General features: G+C 42.9%; 1 protein-coding gene across 9 annotated transcripts in view; it reads left to right on the top strand.

The window, feature by feature from the left end:
* The window catches only part of LOC127641069 (adhesion G-protein coupled receptor D2), a 306,626-nt gene that overhangs the window by 76,162 nt on the left and 213,126 nt on the right, over nt 1–17,338 (top strand). Inside the window, exon 25 of one of the 9 annotated variants that reach the window (XM_052123829.1) lies at nt 5,456–5,542. The exons of the other annotated variants lie outside the window; for them this stretch is intronic. Within the exon in view, the coding sequence (XP_051979789.1) occupies nt 5,456–5,536 (81 nt within the window). The 3' untranslated portion in view covers nt 5,537–5,542. Of the gene's footprint in view, nt 1–5,455; nt 5,543–17,338 lie in introns of those variants that run through there. 9 annotated transcript variants of the gene reach the window in all.

Below are 17,338 nucleotides of genomic sequence, written 5' to 3'. Positions count from 1 at the left end.
GCAACTGCATACCTTGAGCGGGCTAGCTAGCGAGCTCATTGGTTGCTCTGCGGCAACTGCTGCAGCCTATAGACGAACTTGAGTGAACTTGCGTCCAATGACAGCGCCGGCCGTCACTGTATCAAAGCCCGCCAGAATGGGCGTGGCTAGAGTGCATATAAGCGTAAGTTCAGTAGGCTGGAACCCTGGTTTTCATTGAATGAAGCGAAAATCGCTCGTGGCGCGAGCACAGCCGGCTACGCAATACTCGTTTCCTCTTCTAGAGAGAACCAAGGTTATGTTAAGTAACCGATTCGTTCTCTTACGAGAGGTTCTCTCGTATTGCGTAAGCTAGCTTACGCTACGGGAACCCATTGTCAACGCCGTGCGCGGCAAGCATCCACTGCATGAGCAGTGTATTCTCCACCCCCGGGGGAGCCCTTGTGAGTGGGGGAATAATATTTGGCCGGCAAGAGTGCGGGCCAGTGTGTGTAATACATAAGCACATAGTGGGAAGGGACAGACAGAGCGGCGGTGCCGGTCTGTGTGGAATGTGTCCCGTCAGTGCAGCTCACCAGGGGAGCTGTAGCGTATTAAACCGCTAGTAGTTTTGCCTGCAGGGCGGGCACTTCCAGATTGTAAAATCTGACAGAGGTGGAGGGGGAAGCCCAGCCCGCTGCCACACATATGTCGTGAATGGAAATCCCGCTGACAATGCCCACGAGGAGGCCATGCTCTAGTGAGTGAGCCCAATGCCTAACGGGCATGGTAGGTCTTTTGACGCGCACGCGGCAGCAATAGCGCCCACTATCCATCTAGACAGTGTCTGTTTCGAGGCGGCGAAACCTTTGGTGCGCCCTCCGAATGAAACGAAAAGCTGCTCAGAGCATCTGAAAGAGGCGGAGCGCGCAGTATACAATCTCAGTGCTCTGACTGGGCAAAGGAGATTGGCGTCGCGTTCGCTATCGGATGCTGGCAGCGCCGATAGGGAAATGATTTGTGCTCTGAAAGGAGTACCGATCACCTTGGGGACATAGCCGTGTCTAGGCTTTAAAATGACCTTGGAGTCACTTGGTCCAAACTCAAGACACGCAGCGCTGACAGACAGCGTGTGAAGGTCTCCCACACGTTTAACTGAGGACAGAGCAGTTAGGAAAACGGTTTTGAGTGAAAGGTATTTCAAATCCACGGATTGAAGCGGTTCGAAAGGGGGGGGCTTTCATAGTTTCGAGAACTATAGAAAGATCCCAGATAGGAACCGATGGGGGGCGCGGGGGTTCATCCTTCTAGCTCCCTTGAGGAAGCGGATGACCAGCTCGTTTTTTCCCAGTGACTGGCCGTGCAGGGGTTCAGCGAACGCCGCGACGGCCGCCACGTACACTTTGAGCATGGATGGGGATCTGCCCTTATCCAGCAGCTCTTGTAAAAACACGAGCAGCGACGACACCCCACGTGTCCGTGGGTCCAGGTCTCTGTCGGTGCACCATTTTGAAAACCATTTGAAGACCATTTGGACGCATAGAGTCTTCTCGTGGAAGGGGCTCTAGCGTGTATGATAGTGTTTATTACTCCTTCTGGCAAAACGACGGGTAGTCGTTGATCACCCACGCGTGCAGCGCCCAGCGCTCTGGGTGGGGATGCCAGATCGTGCCGCGAGCTTGAGAGAGGAGATCTGCTCTCACTGGAATGGGCCACGGGCTGTCTGTGACAGCTGCGTAAGCTCCGGGAACCATGTCTGATTCTCCCAGCGCGGGCTATGAGGAGCACCGAGTGACGCTGCTTCCTGATCCTCTGCATTACCTGTGGCAATAGCGAGACGGGAGGGAAGGCGTAAAGCGGGTGGTTGGGCCAGTCCTGGGCCAGCGCGTCCTCGCTTTTCGAGAAAAATACTGGGCAGTGAGAGTTCTCTTCTGACGCGGGTGTTTAGCCAATGCTGAAGCGGGCGCATGCACAGTAAACCCAGCTGAAGTACTGCTGCGGCTGAGGCCATGTAACCTAGCATTCTCTGAAATTTTTTCAGAGGCGTGAGGCTGTTCATCTGAAAGGACGCGGCTAGTCGCTGAACACGGCGCGCGCTCTGTGTAGATAAGTGAGCCGTCATCGCCATGGAGTCTAGTTCTATTCCAAGGAAGGAAATTGCCTGACTGGGCTGTAGTGAGCTCTTGGTCCAATTGACTGCAAGACCCAAACTGTTCAGATGACTGAGGAGAACTGTCCTGTGAGACAGAAGCTCCGTATGTGACTGTGGCAAAATCAGCCAATCGTCCAAATAGTTCAGAATTCGCAAGCCCTGACTCCGCAGGGGTGCGAGCGCCGCATCCATGCACTTCGTGAAAGTACGGGTGCTAAAGACAGGCCGAACGGAAGGACGGTGTATTGATAAACCTGGCCGCCAAAGGCGAATCTCAAGAATGGCCTGTGACGGGATTTATCTGAATCTGAAAGTAGGCATCTTTCAGATCGAGAGAAATAAACCAGTCCCCTGGCGCACATGCGCGAGGAGTTTCCTGATTGTAAGCATTTTGAACGGTCTTTTTGCGAGCACCTTGTTCAAAACCCTGAGATCTAATATTGGTCTGAGGCCGCCGTCTTTCTTGGGGACAAGAAAATAACGCTGTAAAACCCCGACTCGCTCAGAGAAGGTGGCACTCTCTCTATGGCCCTTTTGCACAGAAGGTTTGCTATTTCTGAACGAAGCATGCAGGCTGCTTCCGTGTTCACAGTAGTTTCGAGCCACGCTCTGAGGCGGGGAGGGCGGCGATCGAACTGTAGCAAATAGCCCTGTTTTATTGTGCTTAACACCCATTTGGATTACCCTGGGATAGCTTTCCACGCTTTGAAGCGTAACGCTAGATGGTGAATGGCCAAGTCGCCCTGATTGCCGCACACAGCGAGCTGAACAGAATGTGTGAGCGCGCTTACTGTGCTTATGCATGACTGCTCGCAGACAGCAGGGACAGTCTGTTCTGTGAGTGACTTCCCGATTGAGGTGAATGGGGAAAGAGTCACATCTGTGAAGTGATGCGTGAGCATAGTCACGGGCATGGGACTTACATACAGAGAGGTGTTTGCTGGCCGTGTGACAGAGCGGGCAGAGAAGGGGCGTGCGCACGGATTCGTGGGCGCGTTTATTGACGCTAACACTCGAGCTGGCTGTGCCTGCTTTATGTGAGTGGGCTCTGATAGGGACACGGGAAGTGTAATGCTTGTGTGTAGGGGTGAACACTGGATTGTGGGCACATTTTCTACACATAAGGCATGTTTGCTTTTCACAAGATTTCTTTGGGTCGCCGTGAAAACGGCATTTGAGTGCAGGCAAGCGGGCAGTATCACCGGCTTGTTGGCTGCTGAATCCACCACTGCAGTAGCCTGAGAGAAGGCGACTGACAGGGGGCGAAGCTTTGATGGTGGTCCGGCCGCGGCGGGACTGAGCCGTCGTTTCTTTAACAAAGCTAGGAGGACTTCGGTTGCTCAAGTTTCAGCGCAATCTTAGGCCGAGGCCCGCGGGGGGGACGGCGGTCTGCGGCGGCTGCCTGAGTGCGTTCTAGGGCAGCCGCCCTGTCGACGCTGAGAAGTCTGGCTTTGCTGAGCTGGGCGCTGTGAAGAGGCTCGTGCAGGAGGCTGGTCACGTGGGCGGCCTGCAGAGGAGCTAGCGCGACGAGGCAGGAAGAGATTCATGGCTTGGGTGGCTTTCTGGACTTCCGAGAAACGGTCAACAATGCCACTCACCGCGGAACCGAAGAGACCGGACGGAGAGAGCGGCGCGTTTAGGAACGTGGAGCGTTCAGCTTCTCCCATGTCGGCTAGCATTAGCCATAGGTGTCTCTCGGTCACAGTCAGCGCGGCCATGCACTTCCCTAGGGCTTGAGCTGCAGCTTTGGTGGCGCGAAGGGCGAGATCCGTCACGCTCCTTAGATCTGAAACAGCCTCTGGGTGCCTGCCTTTCTCATCCCACTCTCGAAGAAGGTCCGCTTGGAGGATCTGTAAAACGGCCATGGAATGCAGAGCAGATGCGGCTTGGCTGGCGGCGGCATAGGTGCGGCCAACACAGGCGGAAGTAGTTCTGCAGGCCTTAGATGGGAGCACTGGCTTAGACCGCCATCTCGCGGAGGGCGGGCAAAGGTGTGCTGCTACCGAATCCTCGACCGGGGGGATGGAAGAGTAGCCCTTCTCGGTGGCGCCGTCCACCGAAGCAAGAGAGGTGGAGACATGGGATCGGTTCCTGGCCGAGAGAGGCGCGTTCCACGATTTAGAGAGCTCGGCGTGGAGTTCCGGCAGGAAGGGAGCGGCCCGAGCCACTCGAGCCCGAGGCGGTCGATGGCCTGTGTGAGGAGGCGCGTTAGTTCTTCCTCGACTCCGGCGCGGGTCCTGCTGGATTCCTGGGCCGAGGAGGAGGCTTGGGAGCCTGACCACTCCTCGCTCTCCGAAGCCATGATGGAACAGCAGCCCTTATCCTCCGCCTCGTCATCCGAGATGGCAATAGTGCGGCCGCTCGGTGGCAACTGCGCGTCCCGGGGGGGCGGGGAGGGTGAAAGCGAGGCTCGAGGGAGAGGCTCCGGCGAGGTAGTCGCTTCTAACACCGGTTCCGGCAGCCTTTGGGAGCGGCGCTTCTTTCGCTGGGCGAACGAAAGGCTCGCGCTGGCGGCTTCGGTTTTGAGTGCTTCGAGTCGAGCCCGCAGGGTCGACATCGGAAGCTCCTCGCAGAGGTCGCACCCGCCGTCAGCGAGGGCGAGCTCTGCATGTTCCAGTCCCAGGCAGAGAGCGCAGATGAGGTGGTGGTCTCCGGCGCTGAGAGGGGCGCGGCATGAGGCGCAGGTGGTGCGAGGCATCTTTAAAAAGACGCTCGTTGCTCTTTTTGTGAAGTTCGCTGAGGAACTTGCTTGCTCTAAAAAGGATACGCCGCCGGATGGCGTAGCTCGCAGGATGGCTGAAGGTGGCGAAGACGGCCGGCTTCTTCGAGCGTTGTCCATGCTTGCTAGATGCCCCTCGAACGGCGACGCGGCTTCTGCAGTTCAGAGATGCGAAGAGCTTCGCTGAATAGATGAAAATCAGGGTTCCAGCCTACTGAACTTACGCTTATATGCACTCTAGCCACGCCCATTCTGGCGGGTTTTGATACAGTGACGGCCCGGGCGCCTGTCATTGGACGCAAGTTCACTCAAGTTCGTCTATAGGCTGCAGCAGTTGCCGCAGAGCAACCAATGAGCTCGCTAGCTAGCCCGCTCAAGGTATGCAGTTGCTGCACTGCGTTGACAATGGATACAAAATTAAGGATAATTTTTTGGCTTCAATATCTCAGAAAAGATTAATCTTTCCCGTAGCGTAAGCTAGCTTACGCAATACGAGAGAACCTCTCGTAAGAGAACTTATTTTTCCGCTCTGATAAAGATAAGCGCTTTTAGGCTAGATTACACGACACCACTTCTAAAATATGAACATACTCGTAAAATGCTAAGCGTCTCACACTAATTGACAGGATAACTCTGGCTGTCAAGTTGACCCGATCACAAACTTTCATGGAAACAAGCGCACCCATTTTAGGAGACGCAAGTTGTAAACAAACACGGATGTACGGGAGCACTGCTGTTGATGTTTCTTCTCTGTTTTGAGTCTTAAAAGAAATGGGCTGAACGCATTTGTGTATGGTCTTGGGTAAAAAAATTACATAGATTGTGACACAAATTGGAGGTGAGTGGCATTAAAAGTTTTCTCCACTTTGACTGCTTGTTCGCTATCTCTATTTCTTAATGGTCCAATGTTTTAGCTATGAGCGGTCAATTTCCATGGCTGCTCACCAAATAACTTATACCAAATACTACACTTTCCTCTATAATCGGCTGTAAAATATCAAATATTTTTTATATTCTACAACTACATGGAATCATTTCAGTATCTGTCAAATTTTAAGACATTTGCGGTCTCCAGAGTAACTGAATCATCTCCGTCTTAGGTCAGCGTGTCCTGACCTCATACATGCTCCAACCATTAATATTGCATCTCTATTCACACATTGCACCAAAGCTGGACTGTTCAGGTAATGTTACAACTTCTCATTCAGGGAAATAGCCGGTGCAAAATGTACTGGTATTTTCGGACGGGTCATGTTCACACATGACCTCTAAACTGAAAGTTGCAGCTAATTTTCTGGAAAAGGCTATATGGGTGAAAACGACAGTCATTAATGTCTGTTAGATTTAAAGTCACAAACATTCTAACACTTTAAGCCAAACTTTTTCAAACTTTGATCTTTCAGTCCTCAAAAAGTATAACGTTCAAGGGGAGGAAGAGGAATTTAATACAGTGCTAACAAGAAATGTAATTTCTTTCACTTCAAAGCAAGTTACATTTTGAGGAGGAAGGGTGATCATCCAAGACAGTAGCCCTATGGTGGCCACCAAAAAAAGAACTCTGTACCTCTGTAGCTGACATGTGTACTCTTATCACAATCTCAACGTAATATCTCTTTTATATCATTATATATCATTTTGTTGTTTTTTGGGTGGTCCATGTCTGCTCTGAGAGATATTGTGAGCATTGCGTTTTTCTCTCTCAGGGGAAACAGACATATAAAACCTAAGTAAGCACAATTTATTTCACACTTTAGGCTAAACATGGAAATTTCCAAAGGTGTGAATCAATTGGAGTGTACACAGAGCACATGGCACCTCGTCACGGTCAAGGTCACAGCGGTTCCCTTTTTTTTTTAAAGCGGTTGAAAGGGCGGAGCCTATTGATAATTGGCAGGACTGTATGAACCTGCATTGTGTCGACTGTGATACATCCCATGGTGCCATGATCACTCTCAGCTGTGAGTCAGATGGTCTGTTTCAGCCAGCGTGTGGTGTTCTCTCTCATTCGGAAAGTGTCCTGAGTTGAAGTCTCTACATGTTGTTTCCATTTGACTCTAAAAACCTCTTCTGTGGTGTTTCCTTAGGGTTATACTTTATAAAGGTAGTTTATCAATATTATTAATACTGATTTGAACAATTCCCTAAAGGTTGTCATGTAACTCATCCCACACTTTTGGACCTCAGATCATGCAGCTTGAGAAGGGTTGTGCTATTGCCTTTCTTAAGTGATTGAACTTACTATTTTTGCTTTGAAAATGATAAAATGGGTTAAGAAGGCCCACAAACTTACATATTTGCACTGGCAAGCACAACTCTCATTTTTATTAGAAAATGTAAATAATACCAGTGGAATTGGTTCCTTGTAATAATGGCTCTGAAACAGATGTCTTAATGGGTGTTTCTTCAACTTTTTGAGAAATTTTTGCACTGTAGACACTGTAGTCATGTTAAAATTTTTTCTCATACACACAATTTTTTTTTAACACATTGTCTTCTAACAGTGTATGTACTTTTACATTTACATTTATGCATTTGGCAGACACTTTTATCCAAAGCGACTTACAGTGCAGTTATTACAGGGACAATCCCCCCGGAGCAACCTGGAGTTAAGTGCCTTGCTCAAGGGCCCAACAGTGGCATCTTGGTGGTGCTGGGGCTTGAACCCCCGACCTTCTGGTCAGTAACCCTGAGCCTCAACCACTGAGCCACCACTGCCCCACACTGCCCCGTACATGGATCAAAGAAGATTTATGTAATTTTTGTAAATTATTTCTGAGAGCAGGGCTGGAATGGGAAGAGAAATCGGCCTGGGATTTTACATAGCAACTGGCCCAAAAGTTGAGCGGGGGTGGTTCGCTGTCCTTTTCTATATATCGCGGTGCCGTTTTGTGGTCCGTTCTGCATAACACGGTGGCTCATTTTATCTTATCGCAGCCCATTAGGTCCGTTTTGCGGCCGACCCACAGGCAAAATGGAAAAATGACCGGTATGGACCAAATTACCAGTCCAGCCCTGTCTAAGAGTCATGAAAATGTTCAGCACATTGTCATTTCCAGCAGATCTCAAATTCTGTATTGTGTTTAATAGAATTCTGTGGTAGAAATGACACTAATGGAAATGTATTATAAAAATATATTTTTTTTAAGTTTTTGACAAAAAAAGAAAAGGCAGACTCCTATCTCTGGCTAAGATTAATTTCCTAGCTAACATTTTATGTATCCCTAATACACACAATAAAGTAATATTTTTACTTTTGTGTGTGTGTGTGCATAATTTGGCAAAATTACAGCTTGATTAGAAATAACGACAAATAAAAATATTATGTTCAAAAAGTGATTTTTACCATGATTTTTCTGTAAACATCACTTGTCTCATATTTCATCTCAAGCATGCTCTTCACTGACACTTTTATCAACTTGGTTAACAAGTACACTAACATTTGAAAAACAAAAAATATATTACGAGCACAATTGTTTGTTGTGTGGTGAAAATAATGCTAAAACTTTGGCACATTTGTCATTTTTAAAAATTGCTAGAAATCATTTCCACACAATAAACATTAAAATAGTTTATTTCACAATTTGCTTAGATTTTCAGTGTTTTAAATATGTAGTAACTGTTATCATTATGTTGTATTTCTTTAGTTTAATATTGAAAGTCTGCATCTTTGAAAATGCTGAAGCAGTTAAAACAATGCATATAAGGCATTAAGAAAAGTATTCAAAACAAAAATTGAAGGGAAGGTAAAAAGTTTCTAATGAAATTTTAATGTGAACTTCGTATAACAAAAATAAATCTGTTTGTTTTATTAAAAATCAACCCCTGGAACAATTGTATGAAGTTGAAGGAACACCCATGAAAGCATCTGATCTTAAACTTTCATTTCTTTCCTTTTCATGTAGTTGTACATTGTTTTATTGTGAAATAATTTATTAGTTTATCATTACATTTTCTGACCTCAGCCGACACCAATACCCTCAACCCAGAGGAGCACTGGCGGACATGCAAGTATGCTCAGATATGTAACGAGAGCCCTCTCACCCTTATTACACTGTACCAGGTGGCTAGTCACAAACCCCTGAACATGGACTAGAGCCCTTCTGAAACCTTTATGAACTTCCGTCAGTGTGTCAATCACTAAGTGAGTGGCATGGCTTCCTGTTTTGGCCGTGTGAGGTTACAGCTGCTGACAGCCACAGGACCTCGTGCTAGTTGTGTCTCTCGCTCTCTCCCACACACCCATGCGCACACACTTTTTTTAGCCCCATTGGGATCTCCTGACTTGCAGGCTCTTGACACACCAGCGGAGGTGCTGCACTGATTCCTGTTTTACTTCACACATTCATTGTGCTGTCAGGGCTTTTTGCCTGGCCACACGAGAGGTCAGTCGTGCTTCAGTCAAAGCTAATTAAATATTTTTGGTGCCAAGAGAAAGAAAATTAAACTGAAAAGCAATTGAAAGAGAGAAAAGAGGCTTTATCTGTTGAATGAGAGGACTGACACCTCATTTCTATTCCTTCAAATATGTTGTGCTCTATCTATTTTTGGGAGTGCACACTGCTACTACCGCGTACTACATCTTATCCAATTTTTTTTATCCAATGTCACTGCAAAAGAGGCTGTTGGACAAGGTTGGAGAGAGTAAAATGTTTGCATTTGGTATGATTTTTTTGACGACATCGTTATTTTGATTATATATTTGATTTTTAAATAAACAAATTACATTTTTCAAAATAAAAATTGACTGGTAGAAGTGAAGTGCGTTACAATACAATCACTGTTAATACTAGCCATTTGTGTGTCAGTAGATTAAAATTATGAATAATACTTACATTTTCAATTCTCGAAATTCTGTCGATAATCAGATTTTCCATGTGTATAAAAGGAGCGTGTCAAATTGGCATTTAACAAAGAAGCAGTTAACACAAAAAAGTCCATATTTCTGTTCTTCTTATTCACTGCGTACAGTCCATTTACACTACCAACTTTTTTTGAACATGCTGTCTTTGTTTAAATCGTTGGTGCTTGACAGGGAATTGACTATATAACAAGGACATCGACAGTGCTGGAAAAGAATCTCAGAATTAATTTGCACTTGACCCAGCCCATTAGCGCTTTAAGCACAATTTTACCAAACCCAATTGCACCTAGACTTAGCACATGCTTGCATGAAAATAAAGACTTTGTGAATGATTTATGGCATAGCACTGTGCTTAGCATTAGCACCCTTAAAATAGGGCCCTTCGATTTTGTCTGGCAACCTGTGTTATTTTTTAATAACTTTAATTTAGTTAGTTTTAATGTAGTTTTAATATATATAAAAAATACAATTACATTTTTCAGGGTTTCCACAGTCATTGAAAACCTGGAAATATCAGCAAATTTTAAATTGTGAATCCTGTACCTTGTATTCCCACAATGAATATAATTTTTACATGCTATACTCAGCTCTAAAATATTTAAGCAGCTTGAAATGCCTTTTGAGTGTAGTCTCTATAAAAGAATAGCAGAGATGGCAAACACTATATGAGTGTCAATGGCTCAATGCATTGGGTACACTCTAACCACTAAGTCACATTTCTAGCCACAATGTTTCTTTTTAATCGGATTTAAATAGTAAGTTATAAAGTGACATTGAAAAGTATTTTTCTCTTGGTTCAGGATGCATGTTTGACATCATTCACCATTCGCCATAGTGATGCCAATTGTGAGGGCAGTACAAAATGTGGCACATTACAACCCTACTCCTTCCCTTTTGCTGCCTTATGCTCCTCATGAGTTAACAGTTAAATACTTTGCAGCTTTTTGAAGTTTTTCGGTTCTCTTGAAGCTCCATAGTGCCAGATTGTGACAAACTGCTGCATAAGAAAGTCACTTGGCAAGGTGATACCACCTCTACTATAGTTATCAATTTTGGGGGCTTTCACACTGGCAATTCAGTTCAAAACAGCATGGAAAGAGCACGGTTCGCATGAAAAGTTGCTAATGTGAAAGCTGTTTTGCGGAGCAGATTGTGGTTCCAAACCGCAAATGAATTTGCACTTGACCCAGCCCATTAGAGCTTTAAGCGCAATTTCACCAAACCCAATTGCGCCTAGACTTAGCGCATGCTTGCACGAAAATAAAGACTTTGTGAGTGAATGTGGTAGTTTAGCTCAAAACAGCATGGAAAGAGCACGGTTCACATGAAAAGTTGGTAATGTGAAAGCTGTTTTGCGGAGCGGATTGCGGTACCAAACCCGAGACTTCCTGTATGAGGTGGTCTGAGCTCGGTTGCAATGGAACTCTTGTGCACATCATGACACAAAATGTATTTAAAAACACACTAATATAGTAACCCATGCATGTTTTCCATCATGTGCACGCTTTGTCAATTGATGACAGAAAAGCACTAGAGTTTGACAGATTCGTACGCGAAGTCTGAAACCAGACCAAAGCTCTGGGGGGCGCCGGAAACATTTGTGCTCTGATTTGGACCGCAGAAAATGTGCCCAGTTTGAAAACCACCTTAGACAGGGCAGAAAATGCCCACACTGCCCTAACTTATTGATCATTTGATGATTTATTCCAAGTAATCTAAATAATATTGCAAAGTGTCCTAAAACTTTCCGAAATGTCTTATCAGATTTGAAAAACAAGTCAGAATGATTTGCAGTGTGAACATTGCGTAATATATTACTTATTTCCCTGCATAACTTCCCTCTTAATCTAAATGCTGTGTAGCATAACTGACCAATTAGCCTGTCTTAAAAGGCATTTGATTGGATCAATGAAGCCTAACTCTTCAAAAGGCTCTCCTGAAGAGTTACTTTTCTCTAAAGATCTGATTACTGCTATTACTGATGACTGAGCGTGGAGTGTTTATGCCTTATTATGGGTGCCTTTTCAGATCATTAAATTCAGTTTTTGTATGTGTAGTTTTGTGCATTTTTTGTTCGTTTATATTGTTCCTGATGACGTAACTGAAATATAACGTCTCATACTCTACCTAGAAAACATCACGGACAGAACAGCGTCTCCTCAGTTTGGAGGATTCAGTCACATGCTGGGCAATCTTCAGATATTATTGCATGTTTAATCACAAAATGTTTTATTATACTTCGAAATACATTATTTTAGTTGGCCGATCAAACCAGTATTTTAGATCCCCTAACGAACCCCATTCCTAAACCTAATCGATTTAAAACATGTAACAGACAGGTACATAAATTCTAGTTACATTACAGTATTATATAGATTAGCTCTGTTGATTTAACATGTTAATTTAGAGCAATTAATTTGATAAAGGATAAACATGTTCCCGGACTGAAATCAAAGAAATTATCCAAGCAATTGAAGCTTCAAGTTTCAAGCTTAGCAAATATTTATACAGTAAATGTGATTAATTTGATTTATTAATCCACATTTCATATAATTATTTGATTCACATTTTTATCGATTGACAGCTCTAATATGGATATATTTCAGTAGCTAACCCCATCTCCTACATCTAAACCTAACCAATTCATAACAAAAAGACAAAAGCCGATTCTGTACAAGTACAGCCAGTAATTCCAGTAAAATGCACTCTAAAAGTTTAAAATGACTCATGCTGCTGCATTCAAAGTCTTTCAATGTAAGTGAATGGTGACCAAAACTTTGAAGCTCCAAAAAACACATAAAGGCAGCATAAAATTCTCTAACTTAAATTTTGATTTGTTTTTCACCCACACCTATAATATCGCCTCTGAAGATATGGATTTTTTTGGATTACTTTTATGCTTGCATTGTATGGACCTACAGAGCTGATATTTTCTACTAAAAATCTTCATTTGTGTTCAGCAGAAGAAAGTCATACACATCTGGGATGACATGAGGGTCACTAAATGATGAGAGAATTTTCATTTTTGAGTGAACTATCCCTTTAAAGTGATAGCTCAGCCATAATTTAATATTCTGACATAATTTCCGAACCCTCATGTTGTTCCAAACCCATGTGGCCTTCTGTATTCTGTGGAACACAAAAGATGTTAGAGACTGACATTCTCGGTCACCATTCACTTTCAAAATATATATATATATATAAAAAAAAACACATTCACTAAAACTAAACAGTCTTATATAAATTTATTGTGTTGCATGGAAGAAAGAAAGTCATATGGGTTTGAAACAACATGATGGTGAATAATGACAGAATTTCCATTATTATTATTAATAATAATAAAAAAGACATGTTCAATGTGTATTATGTAATGGAATATAGGGGAGGTAACGTCCATTGTGTGATTTGTGAATGTAACGAGTTACTCACTACTTGAGGACTTTTAATTTGATACTTACTTACTCTTACTCAAGTAATTATGTATGTTTTAAAAGTAATTGTACTTTTACTTGAGTACAGTTTTTGGCTACTCTACACACATCTGGTCCCACAGCAAGCAAAATAAAAGTTAAATAAAAACGTAATGAGTAAATAATGACAGCATTTTCTATTATATTTAACTGTTAAATTTAATCTCAGAAATGAGTTGAATACAGTACCAGAGTGACATACAACATATTTAAGATGTTTTGGTGATGCTGAAAGTGTGCTGTAACAAACTAACAAAAACAAAAAACACATTTTTTTTAGCTTGCACAAAAAAAGTAGCTTTGAACATGTGGAACTTTTAATCCCGCAGACAATACACCAAAATAAAGTGGCATTTGACAGAAAAACAATGACAAACATTTCAAACCTCAGAGTGCAGATACTGCTCACCTCTCCCACACTCTTTAAATGGCCAGACACTGAGACCATTGTTTCACCTGAAACAATTTGTATTGAATCTTCGCCATGTTGTCTTTTTATTCTTGCTGTCCATCTGGGACCTGTGTGTTAATATGCCATCACTGCAGCTCACATCCTCATTAGACACTGCAACCGATGTGGTTTCCTGTGGCTTGGGGGGCATTGCCAGCAGGACACTTGCTCCAACTAATCTATCAGCAAAGAGAGGAAGAGAGGCTCAGAGCTGTTATGTCACTCTGGCACAGCCACCTCAATGTCTGTGACACAATTTACAGGAAGAAAAAAAGCCAGACCACAAACATCGGCAGCTTAGATCATGAAGGCCCATTGAGAAAGGCTGCAGTTTAGAAGTGAATAACAGAGATTGTTTGTTGTGGGGGCCTTTTTTGCCCTTACAACCATCTCTAAAGTGTCTGTTTAAAGGAATAGAACTCACCTGCATGTTCTTACTTACATGGAATACAGAAAAGGTTTTGAAGAATGTTCATGCTGCTCTTGTCTGCTCTTTTTCCCCCCGTTGCTCATAATTTTGGTTAAATATCTCCTTTTGAGGTTGAATTAATGGCAGAATATTCTTTTTGGGGTGAACTAGACACTCAGGTTTACTAATGCTTGTAGCTCAAGCCACAATGTCCTGAAAGTGTTTTTGTGAATGGATGTGAAACGTTGGAGATAAAAACATTGAAATAGTCATCCTGGTGTCATCATTGGTATGGAGACAAAATGTTAATTAATCACCACTCAGGGGAATCTAAGGTCTACTCATGTCCCCTGTGATGGACATTTCCCTTTGTGTTGTGGGTGGATTGGAGAGTGACACCTACTTCCACCCCCACTGGAGAGGAAGCTCCTATCAGAACACAACAGGAAAGGAAAAAAGGAAAACACGCTGACATCTTTTCACTAATGAAGTCACTTCCTACAGGCCCTGTATTGACCCTAGTCTATCCATCCACCCACCACCCAGACAGAGCTTGAATTCAGAGTCTCTGCAAAACACATGCTATAGTGAACTAATTATTAGTAAACAGAAGGAAACTTTTTAGGTCAAGACCGGTCATCCAATTGCTATAAATATACTTAATAAAAGAACACTGCAAAATTATCATTATTCTCAAAATTATTCTCTATAGGTATGTGTTTGAGTAAAATGAACATTTTTGTTTTATTCTATTAAGTACTGACAACATTTCTCTCAAATTCAAAATAAAAGATATTTCACATTGCTGTTGGGTGACATTATGCCACTCGTGGCGCAAAAATTCAAGCAGCTCGGCTTTGTATGATGGCTTGTGGTCATCCATCTTCCTCTTGATCACAGTCCAGAAGTTTTCAATGGAGATCAGGAGATTGGGTTGGCCATGACAGGGTCTTGATCCGGTGGTCCTCCATCCACAACTTGATTGACCTGGCTGTGTGGCATGGAGCATTGTCCTGCTGGAAAAACCAATCCTCAGAGTTGGGGAACATTGTCAGAGTAGAAGGAAGCAAGTTTTCGAATGAATTTGCATCCTTCCTAATCATTAGTATTGTGTTGTTTAAAAATGAATATGAACTTGTTTTCTTTGCATTATTCGAGGTCTGAAATCATTGCATCTTTTTAATTATTTTGACCAGTTGTCATTTTCTCTAAATAAATGCTCTAAATGACAATATTTGTATTTTGAATTTGAGAGAAATTTTGTCAGTACTTTATAGAATAATACTAAAATTTTCATTTTACTCAAACACATACCTATAGAGAATAATTTTGAGAATAATTATAATTTTGCTGTGGTCTTTACATTTTTTCTAGAGCTGTATATATATGAAGTATATTTATAGCAATTTGATGACCAGTCTTGACCTAAAATTGTCCTTCTGTTTACTGCTAATTAGTTCACTATAGCATGTGTTTTGCAGAGACTCTGAATACAAGCTCTTTCTGGGTGGTGGGTGGATGGATAGACTAGGTTCAATACAGTGGCGCCCATGTCATCTGTTGCAGGGCTCACTGTTCTTATATATATATATATATGTATGTATGTATGTATGTATGTATGTATGTATGTATGTATGTATGTATGTATCCACCTTTATCACCATTTTTACCGGCTTATCCAATGTGTGCAAGTGTTATGTGACTGTTTACATTTTGACTTCAAAAGCAGAGACTATTCAGATGATTTCAAGTCTTGCATAAAAGCGATTTTCTTTTATTGTCAGATATTTTTGCTAAATGCAAAAAATAAAAGAACCATAGAATCCATAGATTATATAGTTGTGATAGCAAAGTAAATATCTTTTAAACTTTTAAAAATGAGGAGACAATGCTTCCCATATCTTTTGCTGTTGATGTCAAAGGCTGCGCGTCCAAATCAAACGACAGTATTTTGGCACAAATTCATGTTTCACTTGGTACTAGCTATCTAGCCAAATTAGGGAGATTACAACATGAACAGGTTGCGTGGCAAGCTCTCATCCGCAAAAAATGTGAAAACTATCTAAGGGAAAGGAACAGACTACATTAAATATGGTGTGGTGGGGTAAGCAAGAGACAGACACAGTGGGTGTGTCATCAGGCCTCGGAGAGGCGTTTAAAAAAAATAATTTACAGAAAATTAAAAAAATGGGGAAAATAACGTATCCATGGGTAATGGTGTTCAAAGTAAATGGGATTCTGCCGTCCTCGCTGGGCCGTTATGGTGGATGGGGAGTGTCCAAAGGTATGGTCTAAGACGTGGCGGACCCTCCCTGCTCTATTCCTGAGCAAGCGAGGATGCCAGGGTGTGCACACAAGGAGATAGATGCCGGCTCCTTGAGGAGAGGTGCACTCTGTGTTTTAATGGCAGTGTTGACGAGGCTCCATCCAATTCAATTGTGCCTCATCATCTGCTTAACGAGGCTCATAAATTTGCACCTCCCCTTTCTCTAGCACACTCCCATTGTGAGCCTGGCTGAAGGATGACCCTAAGAGGCGGGGAGAAGATGACGAGCGGGAGGGGCGGGTTGTCCCATTATTCTGAGAATTAACATGGTTTTGTGACAGGAATTATTGGCTGCTGAAGGCACAAAATGATCAAAGTTTTTTAGAAAACAATTTAGAAACCAATAATACACCACTTAATAAAGTTCAGTTTTTGATTTTAATAACTTTTTGTTTACTTTTGTACACTAATGAAATTTGGTTCTGTGTTAAATTGACACTTTAATGTCCAATACAAATGTGGGTCCTGAGGCAAAACCAGTTAAGAACCACTTATGCATATGTAAATTGTCTCTTCTAGTCATCTACTCTTCTAAACAAATATTTGAGCAAACGGGCAGTTCTTAAGCATGGCATCATGGCCTTCCCCTATCACCATTGTGCCCTTGAGCAAGACACTTAACCCCAGATTGCTCCATTTGATTTGTCCCACAGTTGATAAAAACAATATATATATATTTTTTTTTTACATTATATTGGATACCACATTTCCATGAACCAATATCAAGGTTCATCATTATCAATGAATATCAATATCATTGTTGATGCATCCACAAAATACGATTGCAATAAATTCTAATGATTTTTCTGCTCTGAAAACATTTGTCATTACCTTTTCATCGCAGTGTTTATCTTGATTCTCAATATTTTAAGTGGAATCTCAAAATGTTTAATCTTTTTTCCAGCAATTCGGGATGCAGAAGTATTTTAAACCTGGCACTGCCGGTCACCGACTACAGATAGCGTTCATTCAAGGTCACAGCAGTTGCTGCA

The sequence above is a fragment of the Xyrauchen texanus genome, chromosome 50 (genome assembly GCF_025860055.1).
Source record: "Xyrauchen texanus isolate HMW12.3.18 chromosome 50, RBS_HiC_50CHRs, whole genome shotgun sequence".
NCBI lineage: Eukaryota > Metazoa > Chordata > Actinopteri > Cypriniformes > Catostomidae > Xyrauchen > Xyrauchen texanus.
This window is presented reverse-complemented; position numbering and strand designations above follow the sequence as displayed.